The 15,403-nt window shown below is 35.4% G+C and overlaps 3 protein-coding genes across 3 annotated transcripts; 1 reads left to right on the top strand and 2 right to left on the bottom strand.

Annotated features, from left to right (window-relative positions):
* Positions 1-1,726: 1,726 nt before the first annotated feature.
* On the bottom strand, positions 1,727-5,783 carry LOC145630352 (maltose excess protein 1-like, chloroplastic). Its single transcript, XM_081682612.1, has 11 exons — positions 5,636-5,783; positions 5,405-5,440; positions 4,683-4,975; positions 4,381-4,563; positions 3,988-4,278; positions 3,791-3,880; positions 2,918-3,019; positions 2,707-2,825; positions 2,396-2,458; positions 2,237-2,298; positions 1,727-2,075 (listed from the first exon to the last, which is right to left on the bottom strand). Exons 3-11 carry the CDS (start codon positions 4,959-4,961, stop codon positions 1,993-1,995), a joined length of 1,272 nt encoding a protein of 423 aa, XP_081538738.1. The 5' UTR covers positions 4,962-4,975; positions 5,405-5,440; positions 5,636-5,783; the 3' UTR covers positions 1,727-1,992.
* Positions 5,784-6,163: 380 nt separating this feature from the next.
* On the bottom strand, positions 6,164-9,171 carry LOC145630351 (DNA repair protein XRCC4-like). The gene is made up of 5 exons (XM_081682611.1): positions 8,874-9,171; positions 8,637-8,779; positions 8,422-8,550; positions 7,361-7,483; positions 6,164-6,688 (listed from the first exon to the last, which is right to left on the bottom strand). The coding sequence occupies exons 1-5, from the start codon at positions 9,040-9,042 to the stop codon at positions 6,524-6,526; spliced, it is 729 nt and encodes a 242-aa protein (XP_081538737.1). The 5' UTR covers positions 9,043-9,171; the 3' UTR covers positions 6,164-6,523.
* Positions 9,172-10,853: 1,682 nt separating this feature from the next.
* On the top strand, positions 10,854-15,403 carry LOC145630347 (ureidoglycolate hydrolase-like). Its single transcript, XM_081682609.1, has 12 exons — positions 10,854-11,059; positions 11,462-11,547; positions 12,293-12,367; positions 12,765-12,893; positions 13,267-13,353; positions 13,464-13,666; positions 13,760-13,862; positions 14,144-14,235; positions 14,341-14,403; positions 14,573-14,813; positions 14,964-15,004; positions 15,145-15,403. The coding sequence occupies exons 1-12, from the start codon at positions 10,862-10,864 to the stop codon at positions 15,168-15,170; spliced, it is 1,344 nt and encodes a 447-aa protein (XP_081538735.1). The 5' UTR covers positions 10,854-10,861; the 3' UTR covers positions 15,171-15,403.

Raw genomic sequence — 15,403 nt, 5'->3', positions numbered from 1 at the left:
GACAAAAAAACCAGGCTGGTTTAGATAAGTATAAGTTTTAATCGGGTTGGTTAAAATGGGCCCCTTTGATTTGGCAAGTGGTGATGAGTAGAAGTTAGTGGGATCAAAAGCGATTGATCGATAAATATATGTCATACTTTGGATCTTCGAAACATCATGATATAAATAAAAAGTTCCATTATATTATAATCTTTGAATTGTATTAATTAAGATAATTATCTTGCTAGTTTTGGTAGGATGATGATTCTTTTAACTTTATTTGGGCACGTAAGCAATTTTGGAACATCATCATTTACATCAATGCGCGCAAGAAGGTGATTAGGAAGGAGTGAGTCACTAACTAAGCATTTATGTATGTGAATGTTATTTCATGGAAACATCTATCCCTTTTTTACTTTTGAAGAAAAGTCTGCTTATTACTCCGCCCACTTCTTCATGCACTCCTGTCGTTTTAACTGCGCAATCATCGTTTCATAATCATTAAAAATAAATACTACCTCTGTTAATATTTACTTGCAACTTTAGGGTATTATTTGAGAGATATAAAATATTCCAAAGTTGTAAATAAATCTTAACGGATGTAGTAATTAGATATTTCTATCTTTAGTTACGTCACTTTTGTTTTCATGAACTCTTAGACAATTTTTAGAGTAGAAAGAGGTAATTGGTAGAAAGAATGAAGGGTGGCCCTTGCGACATGAAAGAAATAGAGAGAATTTATTAGGAGTACTTAAAAAGGAAAGCGATGCAACTAGTTTAAAACTTCCTTTTTGAAAAGTAACGCAACTATTAAAATGGAGGAAGTAATTAGATGTTACTATCTTTAGAGGTTTTTTAGTGTCCAACAACACCATACCACCACCCGACACACCAAAACACTCACCAAGTAACTTTTGATCAGTTGAGTAACTCATGATCGAGGGCTCGTAGTCACATCGTGTGGCCCATAACATGAAAATTTGTGTTGTATTTTAGTGCAACAATTATACGAGTAACGTATTATTATATCTGCCATCTTTTAGTTTTGAAGAAAAATATCAAACATGAGATTTCTTGCAAATTGACTTCTATCAAACTATCAAAGTGGTTGAACCTTGAACTTTTGAAAAAAGAGTCCAATTTCATCACACCCCCAAAAAACAATGCACTCGCTGCGGGGAATCGAACCCCGTGCCTCTCGCATGCGAAGCGAGCGCTCTACCATATGAGCTACAACCCCAGGATTGTTAGATGCTTAATATTTCTTATTTTACTTAATCCTATTAATGTTGTGGAATGCAGACTTCCATAAACAGTATTTAGAAGAAGTTGTTATGCTAGAAAGTTCTCTCTAGTCTCTACAATCCTTGATCCTTTCCTAGAATTCCTTTGATAACAGAAAAAGAAGGAACCCAGTAGAATCTATACACTTGATTAAAGATTCATGCCTTTGATTATGATTTTGGACTGGTAAGTTGGACAACATTACAAACGTTTTTTCAGTGTTCCAACAACCACTAACCCTCTAAAACACGTACCGCCTTCTATATTTTGCTCTTTTCTAAGGAATTCTGATGTTATTAGGATTGGTGGGAGTAGCTTATATTAGTGAGCTTGGTAAACGAACTATCTACTGTAACATAACAATATTATTATGATGTTAACTGTACAGAAATTAATTGAATGAACTCCATCAAATCCGAAACCATCTACATATTTTCTTATCATGATGTATATATATAGAGGAAAGAAAACTTAAAGCTCAACCTATTTATTCCAAAAATTGATATTATTTACATTACATAAATGTGTCGTCTATAATATAAATGAATCGTAGACTGTCATACAGACCAGGATTGTAAGTGCTAAAACTCACAATCATGTTATACATCTTATTATTTGAGTCAAGTGACAAAGAAAATGCAATTATGCATGCATGAGGAATCTAGTCTATTGTCCAAGAATCATTTCTGCTTTTCTAAATTCTTAAGCTGAAGCGGAAATTGTTCAATATTATGACCCAAATAGCAGTTCCTTCAAAGACCTCAGGGGAGATGAATGTCCATATGCCTGACTGTCCTTCCAAAACGTAAGTCCTGTGAAGCCAAAAAAGGTGAAAGGATCATTTAAACACATGAATGTACAAGGAGTAGTAAAAATCACATAAAAAGGTAGCAAGCTCTATATACTATTTTATCCAGTATACTAGAAGATTTAACAAATGCAACTACGACAGGATTATGGATCGAATAATAACCTATCCACAGAAGAAAGGCTGCTGTGGTTGCAAAGAAAAACTCCCGACTGATACTGTTAAACCTGCATTGTCAGCAGAAATATCTTTAGTAGTTAAGAATCTGTTACTCCTGCATTGAGTATAATTTGTTCAAGCAAATGATGTTGACTGGCAACTCACAAGTACATGCAGACGAGATTCCCCCAGCCATAAAGAAAAGATGCCCAAGACGAACCAAGAAACCTGAATCATATTTAAACAATTAACATTAAAAAAAAACAGTTGGATCACTGTTCATTTGATCCCCATGGTAAGCTGGATTTACATACATATATGCAATCATAGAGAGATAGATTATGAGTGACAACTGACAAGATAATTAAGAACCAGCTTTCAAAATTTTTATCTGGAGTTAATATCTGCCCCCATTCTCTAACTGTGTATGTATGAGGTATATGAAACACCAAATGCTGAGATGGATAAAAAAATACCACATAAAATCACGGGTGAAAAGTGCACGTGGAATCATTAATCCATTTCCAGCCATTGCCAGCAACATTGTTAAAGCCGACAAGCCTTTTATGTTATCAGGATTCAGGAAGTTTGTCCACTGAAAGAATTTAAACCAAGTCATAAAAAAGGCTCACCTGGACAGGAATCTGTTAGTGCTAAATATCTAACATAACCAAATTAAACAAATACCAATTGTGGAATTGGCATCCACATAAAGAGAAGGGTAGCAGTCCACCCTGATATAGCTCCATAAAATTTGACAGCTTTCTCAGAGAGTTTACCCGCTCTAACCTGTGAAAGGTTAGCACCCATTTAAATGACGCAAGATACCAATGCATTTACAAAATCAAAAGGTTAATCATCCAATAGAGGATCCAATAGAGGAAAGACAAGCATACTGAATATAGAGATTAGCTCATGCCATTCACAATAACATATTTTTTAAAAGGTAACCTATCCAATAATCAAGAAGACTAGCATAAGTTTGTAACAAAGATCACCACCAGGTTCATTCACAGTAAAAATCTGAAGGCTACTTATTCAATGGCTAAGAGTCTAGCACGGCCATAAATGTAGAGATAACTAAGTAGCTAGTTTGAGTAAGATAAGTATAAATTACACATGCTTTAAGGTACTACCATTTACAAAGAATGTCAATTTGAATCAGTCATAACCTAAAGAACTTAATTTCCATATCTGCCTTGCTTTCTTTTCCACTTATAAAAAATAGGCGAAATAAATGTACATGACAGTGTATATGTAGCAAACAGGCTAATGTAAATATGCAATACAAGTAGTTTTTGTTTATTACTATTTACTCCATTGGCAGCTTTCTTAAGGACATATCAGGCTTGGACAAAACAGAATGAAGAAAATAGTGATCACGCCCAATTCAAATGGACCTCAAATAATAAGCAAGCACAGTAGTGATCTCCTTAACACTTTGCTCCTTCAAAAGCTAGAGAGCAATAAGATCCTAAAGAGATCCTAAACATTTATTAGTACTTATGCCTCCTCATATGTTTGTTACACATAAATTCTAAGGTAGGAGCTTCAACTTACCATAACAGCTGCTACCATGGCTATAACGAAAGATATAGCCCCAGGAAGAATGCTGTTTGGAATATATGGAACAAATGTGGACCACATAACCTGTATTCATCATGCAGCACCCAAGTTAGTATTTGGCAGAAAGAAGAAAAGAATCAAGGATTGTGATGCTGAGTTTCACGGAGGACGAAAGAAATCAGAAGCAGTACCTGAGGAAGGACAGAAAGCCCACCAACAGTGAGAAAATCTTCCCACAAACCCCAGATGACAGACGGAAGAATGCCAAAGTAATTGAGAAAATTGGAGACAACACCAGTGCCAACCACTACAGAGGTTAGAATGAAATAAAGAGAAGGCATTGCTTCAGCCATTGCTAGCTGTGAAATCATTACATAAGTGGTAACAACTCCCAGGCATTGTACTATCATTGCTTCTGTCTCCTTTTTCTTTGCAAAATATGAAAGCAGCGAAAGATTCGCCAGCAAACCAGTTAGGGAGCCCTGCAAAACTCTTCACTGATGATTTGGACTCAGATGTTCTGAAGCTAAAGAAAAGGATATTATAACTAAAAACTGTGAGGATGGAGTGGTAATTAGGATTACCAGCCAATTAACAGCCAAAAGAGCGGAATTGTTGCCAGCCATAAGATTCCGAGCATTAAGCAATATCTGAGGCAGCTGAAGAATGAGAAACGGAATATTGGCAGCAGCAGCAAACTTGGCTGTCAACCCATCCCATTGCTCCATTGTCTCATCATTTTTACCAATTTTCGCTCCTTCCTCTCCCTTTGATTTCAATTTAGTGCAGCAAAAACAAGAAACAAAATATATTTAAGCACATTAATTGTTAAATAACTTGTTTGAAAAAGAAGATAAAGTGAAAAAATAATATATTAGCAAAGTACCGGTTGAATAGGATGAGGAAGATCAGAGCCAAGGGCTGCAACTGGCTTGAATAGCGCACGAGGATGAACTTTAAATGGGTTACTACTACTACAACTACGGTTTTTGCTGATCAGAAACAGTGAGGAACTGCAGTCATGACTGTTAAAGTGAAGGGTGGAGGAGATAGATGAAAAATGTGGTGATCTAGATGATGAATAATGAGAAACAGACGAAGGCGATGACCGGAAAAGTCTCGGTGAAGACTGAATTACTGCCGAGGCTGCCACTGCAGCTACCATTTTATCAACTAAGGCTGTTGTAACAAATGCAACATTAGCTTTACAGCAGTCAGTCATACACAATATCTATGATAAGATTTGTTTGCAAAAATTACAGTTGTTTCAATGATATATAGCAATCACTCAAATATACAGACAAATACAATGTGATAATCCTTGCATATCAAAGAGATTAACCAACCCCTCAATTAATATATGGTGTGCATCAAATATTGCTTATCTAGAACAAGAAGGAATTCTGAATTTTACCCAAACTTAAGCCAGATTTCTTGGTTCCCAAAAAGAAATGATGAAAGATCCCAGAACCCAAATCAAAGCATGACCAAAAATGAAGGTTGGAATTATGAAATTAAGCATAAACAAAGCAGTAAACAACAATAAAGATAAAAACTTGCAAAATTAAACTTGAAATTAGGAAGAAGAAGAAGAGGAGTGGCACTTACATAGAATGTGGAATGAATGATTGATTCAGCAGGCCCCTGAATTAAAAGAGAAAATGAGAAAGAAAGGGTGAGATTGGAGTACAATGAAAGGTGTTGGAAGTCCGATGAATGTAATAATAGAATAGTAAGCCCGAAAATAGAGGTGGAATTTGGGAGAGAGAGAGTGAAGAAGTGTAGAGAGTGGCAAAATAGAATAGCAGATGTAGTTTCAACATTGAAACTCGGACCCACCTCCTATTCCAATGCCTCTCACATCTGAAAAACTGGATTACTGATTAGATTATGTTTAGCTTCATCCCGGACCCCCGTGTTCTTCTTGCCTTCTTCCCTGTCACATACGGAGAACTCACTTTCATAGTTTGATGCCGACTTCGGTTTTTTTTTCTTTTTTAAATATAGAGATTAATAAAATACGCTTTCTCTGTTTCATAATACATACGGAGTACATCATTTTATTTGATGAAAAAACTCTATATTCATAAAATTATTTATCACCTCGTCAAAATAAATAAATAGTAATTATACTAATTTCACTGTATTGAAATTATTTTTATTTTTGAAATATAATGCTTAGAAATTTAAATAATAATCATAAAATTTTAATAATGAAAACTATAATTTTTAAATATGAGCTTATTTTCTCAAATGCACTCAACTCTTGACAATTATTTTACTAGATCAAAATGTTAAGGTGAAATAATATTTTGACATTATACACCCATATTGTACAAAGAACATACTAGAGAGTGGAGACATAGATAGAAACTTTAAAATCAAAACAGGAAACCAAATCACAAAATAGTAAAATACCCATACACAAGTTACATCCGATGACTAGATTAGTAGTAAGATTACAAATTTACAACCGATTCAAACATTTTAGGTGAGCTAGTCACCCTAATAATCTCCACTACCTATTAACTTGTAAAGCATCTTAGCATAAGCGTAACCATTTGGGCAGCGATTTTTGTTATGAATAAACATCAGATTAAGAAACCAGCCTAAAGTGTAATGCAGCCAAACAGCATCCCCTGGAATTAACAGAGCCAAATTGCATACCTAGGTGCATCTACTTGTATTTCTAGAACAAAGTTTACTCGGTAAAGCATCTTCCTCATATTATTCTTCACTACGCACATCATCATCAGACTCAGTTCGATATGGTTCAGTTCCATCAGTAGAGGCATCCTCTTCCTGTGGCATCTTCCCTTTTGCTTCTTGTTTTGAAAGTCGATCACGAAGCTCTCTCAATTTTGCCTTCTTTGAGTTTAGCACACTCACAAACTGAAAGCATAGGCAAAACGTATAAATACCAAACAAACAACCTCTTGACCAGGGCTTTGTCTGCTTAAACAGACAGTTGAAATCATGCTCAGGAATACTCGAAAACTCTCAAATATGCAATGGCAATTTCATCAAATAGACTAGAATTTCTTATCAAACTCTGAAGATGACTAATTGTTTCCTGAACGAGGCATTTTCTTTGCAATTCAGGAGTTCACTTGAGCATCCAGGTGCCATACATTTACATGATCAAAGTTGCTCCCCCCCCCCCCCCCCCCCCCCAACACACACACCACCACCACCTCCAAATAAAAAAATAGAGGGGGATCACTCTTCAAATAAAACTTACTCCATATAAATCACTAATGAGAGTAGATACATAATGTCATCATCATAGAAGTACCGCAAAAAATCTAATGAATCAGAAAGAGAACACTGCGGTACAACATAGATGGAGGACTAAAGGCATCTGATCCTAGACATGCTTGAAATGAAATATATCCTCTCATTTTTTTTCCTACAGGAGGTATCATTCCCATTCCAGGCTCCCAGCCAGTAAAACGGTAGAGTTTCTCATTCAAAATGCTGATAAAAGATGACAATATATCCTCAAACTTCTTCTCCAATTAAGTGTACTAAGTCTAGACAACTAAAATATAAACTACAAAGTACCTTTGCATATACTTCTGTTTCAAACTCATCTTTCTCAGCGCTCAACTTTTCACTTTGTACCAAACATTTCTGAGCTTCTTCTTTCAGCCGGTCAAATGACTCAGTCTTTCTGACAACTTCTTCCTGTAACATTCAAACAAATAAAAAATTATGTCACATAAACAAGTATTTAGTGTGTAGATTACATGAAGGCAATAGCTAGTGCCAATACTGGTCACATTCAAGGACTTGATAGGTTTAGCTGTGTAAGTTTATGCATTAAGATTCTTTGAAAGGAACTACAGTTATCTATATTCTCAACTGTTCTTAAACCTCAGATCTAAACTGCCAAGTCACTCCACAGTTCTCAATTATACCAATTTACAATATTTTACATGATGTGAGAAAAAACAAGATAACCAGAGCCGGTGAAACACATGCAAATTAATCATTAATTTACTATCAATGACCAGATTGACCACAGCTATCAGAAATGGCTAGATGATTTGGATTTCTTTCAAACCCTGAACAAAGCATTCCAAGCCTTCCACATCCCTACTTATGTGATTAAGAGTTGGCACTTGTGAAGCGTTTTTTCCCCTACTAACACAAGGTAGGTCTAATACCCTAACTCCCTAAGCAAACTTTTTCACAGCAATGGGAGAAATCAATATTTCAATAGATAAAAATAAGCAATTAACATTAGAAAGGAACTTTCATTGATGCATATCAAATAGACCAAAATCAAACTATATTTAAACATTGTCTTAGAGTCCTATTCCCCCTTCAACCTAGCACAACAAGAAGAATAGTCCACACCGGAGTTGGACTGTCATACACATAATGAAACTAAGCTTGCAAATACGGCATAATACCCTTGTTGAACAAAGTAAACATACAATCACTTCACGATGTTACGAGCCTTATTCTGCTGAATCTGCTCAAAATTCTCCATGATACAATTGCGCTCTAATAGAGTTATAGTGGTTCCACTTAAACTTGTTCTCTAATGAAGCTAAAACATCTATAAATTGTGAAATTCTTAAGACATTGGTGCAGTGACATTATTATAAGAAACTCACACTTAATCTTATGTTAGCATCCATTAGAAAGTCCAATATAGTTGCTGTTGTCTTCCTATTATCCGGCGACGGCTTACATCTCCATCTCCATTCCAGGGTAATCCCTTCCTTCTCAAATGCCCATGAAAGCTGAACAACATTTCCACAATCATATACTATAACATCACCCAAATCATAAAAAATCACATTTGATAAAGTTCAGAGTGAAAACAAACCCTTCTAAACCCATTTCCAGCATCAGAAAAACGATAAACAGAATGAGGCTGTTGAAACCCTAAATACTTTTCAGCAAAATCAATGTATTCCGAAACAGATTGATCCCATTGACTAGCTCTTTCTCTCACATCTTCTTCCGATGCTATTCAAATTCAAATTCCCAGAATTAAACACCAATTACCCAATAATTTAATAATCAAATTAAAAAGAGGAGAGAGAAAGAGAAGAGAGCATACCATTGCAGAGCCAAGAATCAAGGCCGTCGGTAATGGAGAGAGAAAATCGAGAAGGAAACCAAGTTCCCATTACGAAAATGGTTTGTTTGGGTGAAGAATCAGATTCAGAGGTGTCTTGTGTTAATTCAAGCTTCAAGCATGAATGTCTTGCTTCTGATTCGGGTTCCATTTTCGGAAATTAGGGTTCTTCGGAGAAATCAAATTTAGGAGGAAGGTTTTGTGTAAATGTGTAATGCTGAGAATTGAGTCTTGGCGAATACGATTCGGAAGAGTAGACTATTTCCCGCCCTTTTCCATATCTAAGATCACCACCGAACTTGTCATGAAGGAAACTGATTAATTAGGGTGTCAATTTGGATGTTTTTAACCGAAAAAAAAAAAAAAAAATACCTATGTAATAATTTGGATGCTCAAGTCCTGTTTGGTTAGGTTGGATCGGATTGGGTTGGAACAGTTTTAAATTTGAATCATTCTTGTAAGAGTAATTGTCTATACAAATTAAAATCTGATGGGATTGGTTTCGAGTTGGATCAGGTCGGTTTCTCCCTACGTTTTATGATAATCACAACAATTTGACTGACACACATGTCAATGCTCAACTTTGGCCATTAATAGTTGTAGTTATATATTATAAAGAAGTAAAATAATAATAATATAATGAAAATATACGTAGTAAAGACTGCTCCAAAAATACTGTTACCCGGCAATATATGTTTTTTTTATATATATTGATAAAAACAAAATATAGTTACAATAAACATATGAATAATGCAAAAGTTAGAGTGTTGCGATTATATATTATGGAGTATCACCTATAATTTGCTTAATATTTTGAGTCTCCCAATTATATACGAAAATTTCTTTACGAGCATTAATATAATGGTGCAAGTCATATAAATTTGGGAGTAGTTCTTAATCAACATGTTATCGCATGAAAGCAATTTGTTTAGGTTAGGTCATATCATGTTGATTTAATGGCCATAGGCCAAGGACATCTTATAGACAGTCAGTGTACTTCAACTGCCAACGATCCATCAATCTAGTATTAATACCATAAATAAACATGACCTAGCCTCTAATGTGTGTGTGTGTGTGTGAGAGAGAGAGAGAGAGAGAGAGAGCAACACAAACTTTTACAAGCTCTAATCTCTAATGTTGTAATCGAGCATGAATAGTGAGGAGGAGTATATCGTTTCTCATTCTCTCTCTTTTTTCTCCTTTTTTTTTAACACACACCCTACTTAATTATTCATAATCAATGCTTTGGCACAAGGGTTGATTGCTAAGGATTTGTTTCCTCTTCAGAACGTGGAATATACCATTCCTCTTCTTAAAAAGATCTTTTTGGCTATTTGATCTTCAATAAGGATCTTTTTAGCCACCCAAAATGTTAGCTAAAAGAATATAAACTCGGAATTCCAAATGACTAGAACAAAAAAAATGCAACTTATCAACCTAACAAACATAATCAAGTTTAGCTTTGTCTTTGTCAAAAATTTTAGAATTTTTGAAACTAGAAATGATAAAAAGGAAAAAAAGATAGAGTTTTAACTTTTAAAGAACCATATATAGACTGTATGACTTATTACCATACTTGAACAGTTGTACATGCTCTAACCTCTCTAATGCTTCAATCATCAACACTAAAATATTTTCATAAATAGAAACATTTTCTTCAGAAAAATTAGGAACTTTGGGAGTTTGGGTGCTTATTTTTTTACTGTATTTTATTTTATTTTATTTTTAAATTCCTTATTTTATTTAGATTAAAAAAATAGGAAGATTCCCAATAACCACGTCCCTCCAAAACCCAATTCCCACAATTTCACAACAATACAAACAATTCCCATATTTTAACCCCCAAAAACAAAAACAAAAAAAGCACCCATATTACAGAACAAACACGCAATATAAAGAGTTTGTAAACAACAAAACAAGCTAATTAGCCAAACATCAAAGATCAAACTGCATTTACTTGTTCGTCAAAAATGTCACGAATTCACTCCCAATTTCTCTTACCATTTCTGCTAATTTCCTGTTTTTCTCTCACTATAATCTCTGCTACTGATGTTGATGATGATCCAACAATCAAAACTATGCACCAGTTTTCTGGGTACCCTTCTTCTGAACCTCACCACCATCCTCTCTCCTCACTCTCCGTTGATACTCAATCTTTGCAAAATCAGGTTTTTACCCTTCATTCTATCCACTTTTTTACGATTTGGGTCTTTAATCTTTTCTTCTTTCATCGAGTATTTATACTACACTTCTGATTATGCTTGATTGCTGTATGCTGATTTTGTTGGCGCTTTAAGGGTTTTAGAAAGTTTATGATTTTAAGAATAAAATTCTATCATATATCTGCTGAATAATACGACATGTTTTGACAAACAGACTATTATTGATTGTCATTTTTCAGTATAGATTAATTGGAAGGATATGTGATTATGTGAAGTTGAAGCATTGATTGCTCCAGGAATGTGGGAACTTTGTTTGTGTGATTATCGGACTAAAGTAGCCTAATTGCTGCGTATTGTGCGTGTATCTGTTTTATGAATTGATCTGATATGTAATTACTTTCTCTTCAGATTGATGAGTTGGCGACTTTCTCTGATTCCCCTGCCCCGTCGGTTACTAGGGTTCTCTATACCGATAAGGACGTTGCTGCCCGGAGGTATGTCCCCCGTGAACGGACCAACTCAACCAAAAGCTTAAGCTGATGTTTGAAGTCCAGGAATATGTTTTTTATACTCTATCATCACCCTTTGTTCATTGTTATTTGTTGAGTGAATTTATCATCTAACCAGTTGCTTCTTGCTAATATGATGGTCTAGAGAAGGTAATTTGTTAATGTGGGCTATCAAACAATGTGCGTTTGATTCGTCTTGTGAGGAATGCTGTTAGTATTTCATGTATAAAAAGTAATTTTGGGTCGACTTGTGGGTTGTGGCTATCTGTTACTTGGTATTGCAGGTCTCTGTTGAATAATATTATGAAAAAAAAAAACCCTTTTTTACCGCCTTTTTGTTTTTTCAATGACAATTGGATATCACTGAGGCTTTTATTTATAATGCTCCTAAATTGAAGTACTATTTTGTTTGAATGATACTTCATCCAGAGATTATGTTGGAATTGATATATGCAACTGTTGCATTATACATTCCTTAGAGTTGTAGCCTGTTACTTAGCCACATGCTCAAATTACTTCCTCCGTGTAATTGGTGAAGGTGCAGCTGACTTTGCTTATTGAAAATCTTGTAATCCTTGCCTTCTTACCATCACCGACTGATATTTATATTACCTAATTTTTTCTCTTGATTAAAATACATATATTATCTGCAAAATATATGATAGAAGACACAATATTCCCTTGAGCATCCAGTTAATATAAATAGTAATATAGTGTATTCTATCTCCAGGTATATCAAGAACTTGATGGGACTTGCTGGCCTTTCAGTTAGGGAGGATACCATCGGTAACATATTTGGTCGATGGTAAGTTGTTGAATCTTTCTCTAATTTTATGGTCTGTGACTAGCACCTTGACTCAATTTTTGGTAGGGGACATCCCTCTACCCCTCTTTTGATGGTAGTAGGCGTGGGGGTTAATGAAGAATTATGTTTTCTTCCTTCTAGATAACATTATTCCTATGCTCTATGGTCTGCTGTGACTCAATGCGGAGCCTGTGAATTGCTGTCTAATTGTCTATGGCCAATATTTCATGGCCATATATACCGATTCTTGTAGAAGCTACTACAACATGCATTTAGCCATCCCTAGCATACTGCCGATTAAGCTTCCCTTAAATAAAAGAATATTGGATGTACTTTGTATAATCTTTTCTCTGTGTCTTCTTTTGATCTAAAAGCTCCTAACATTCTTCTTTAACAGGGATGGTTATGAACCAGAACTTGCTGCTGTTGGAACTGGTTCTCACATAGATGCAATTCCATATTCTGGAAAGTATGATGGAGTTATTGGTGTCCTAGGTGCTATAGAAGCCATTAATGTGCTGAAAAAGTAAGTTTTGCTTCTCAGATATTGACTAAGGTGTAAGTAAAACCAGTTTTGGTAAATACACAGAATCATAGGATCATAAAGCATGAGTTTCACATAGCTTGGAAATTTATTTTAAGTATGCTTTACTCATGCTAAATCAAGGTCAATGTTATATCACATCACTGCTAGGCATTTTGTTATTCTTTAACAGTGCTGACAATCAGTTGGCTAATCACAATTGGCTACTTCATTAAGTTTCCCTCCTGTTTCTCTCTGTGAATATACATCTAGAATTCTGGATTCCCCTTTTGCTTTTGCCATACCATCTTCATTTCAAGTTATCATACATTAGCAGCCAGCATCTGTTCAGGGCATTCTAAGCATTAATTTACAGGGCTGGATTTAAGCCAAAACGGTCATTGGAGGTAATAATGTTCACATCAGAGGAGCCTACCAGGTTTGGGATCAGCTGCTTAGGAAGGTATAGCTAAATTTCCCGTCACTACTTTTTTATCATGGCGTTCTTTGTTTCATTTGTGGGAAGAAGATCCTTGTGAGGTTCTAACTTTGAGTACTGTTTTAAATATGCAGCCGTTTGATGGCAGGAAGTGAAACCCTTCAAAAGGCTCTGAAGAATACATTTGATAGTCAAAATGTATCTTTTCTAGATGCTGCAAAATCTGCTGGATATGCCAGAGATAAAGATGACCTGTCTAGCGTGCATATGAATTATGGAACATACTCTGGATTTGTGGAGTTGCACATAGAACAAGGGCCTATCTTGGAAGCTGAAGGTTGCACATTTTTTGCATAACTTTAATGCCCTCACAGAACTGGAAATGCATTGTTCCTGCTTTTCTTAAAACCAGTAAATTTATATATTATAGGAATTCCAATTGGTGTTGTTACTGCAATTGCTGCTCCTGCTAGCATCAAAGTGGACTTTGAAGGGGATGGAGGTCATGCAGGTGCTGCCCTGATGCCAAGCAGGTTGCTTAATGATTTTGGTATGCATGCTGTAGATTAACCCACAATTAGCGAACAACCGTCTATCCAACATCAACATCAACATCTTAGATGTACGCTGACTGTCAGCAGTATTGAATATATTTTAGCCTTTTTTCCTGATTGAAGTCCATCATATGTTGTTTCATTAATTAATTTCTCCAATCAAAGCTGTAAAATAATTCCCTTATGTCATTTCCTTCTAGATTGTCCATTTTTATAAAAAGAACTTGTTAGTTACTGTCAGTATTATTTTTCTTCTGCAGAAATGATGCAGGATTAGCTGCTGCAGAGTTAGCATTGGCTGTTGAAAAGCATGTTTTAGAATCTGGGACTATTGACACTGTTGGCACTGTTGGTAAGACATGAATGATTTCAGTAATACTTCATGTAATCTAAAGAAGCTGAGCGAATTATCTTCTCTTTAGTTATTTTAATGATCGTTTCCTACTGTTTCTGCTAGGTATTCTTGACCTACATCCTAGGGCTGTCAACAGCATCCCTAGCAAAGCACATGTGGAGATAGGTATGTTCAGATTTTTATTGTTCAGCATGAAGATCTAAAATTTACTCCCCCAACCTCTATCCTTTTTGTCCTGTTCTTCTGGTTGGACCACAGGAGAGGTATAACCTCAAGCTTTTCACAAGACAAAACCAAATTGCAATTAACAAACTATCTATTTGCTGTCTTACAGACACGCGTGACATTAATGAAACGAGAAGAAACATCGTGGTTGAGAAAATCCATCAGTCTGCTATTGATATAGCCAATAAACGCAAGGTCAAGCTATCAGGGTTTGAAATTGTGAATCAAGATCCTCCAGCCCTTGCTGATAAAAAAATAATTGAAGCAATGGAAGCTTCATCACGTGAGCTGAATTTGGACTACAAACTGATGGTTAGCAGAGCCTACCATGATTCCCTATTTATGGCTAGGTGAGTTGGTCATTTTGCTTCTGATTTCTGAACTAAATTGGTTTCAGAAAATTCTACATATGTTGTATGTTTGTCCTTTTCATCAATCATGTATGAGCAACACTTTGATTTTATATTTTATTGACTGTATGAGCCCACTCTTTGTTCCAGGGTATCCCCAATGGGAATGATTTTCATTCCATGCTATAAAGGTACAACTTCTACCTCCTATCTATCCCAATTAAACACACGCCTTAAGAAATTGCAAATAGAAATTGGGTTTGTAAACATCACATCTTACTCGTTAAATAGGTATCTGATGATTTACTGCTATTGCGGTGTTTATCTGCAGGATATAGTCATAAACCTGAAGAGTAGACTAATGGGGTCAAGGTGTTGGCACTAACCCTAGCAAAGCTGTCCCTTGCCTGATCATTAGGTCTTCGTTAGAAGTTAGATCTGCATCGAATCTATGTTTCTTCTTTTATTGATCCTTATTGTTGAAGGAACTATACTACAAATAATTTAGCAGTTATGTCTTGTATATTAATAATGATTGAAATACTTGTCAGTGTTCCTTTGTGATTTATGATCAATAAAAGTATAAGCCA

This window comes from Chenopodium album, chromosome 5 (genome assembly GCF_948465745.1).
Source record: "Chenopodium album chromosome 5, dcCheAlbu1.1, whole genome shotgun sequence".
Lineage (NCBI taxonomy): Eukaryota > Viridiplantae > Streptophyta > Magnoliopsida > Caryophyllales > Amaranthaceae > Chenopodium > Chenopodium album.
This window is presented reverse-complemented; position numbering and strand designations above follow the sequence as displayed.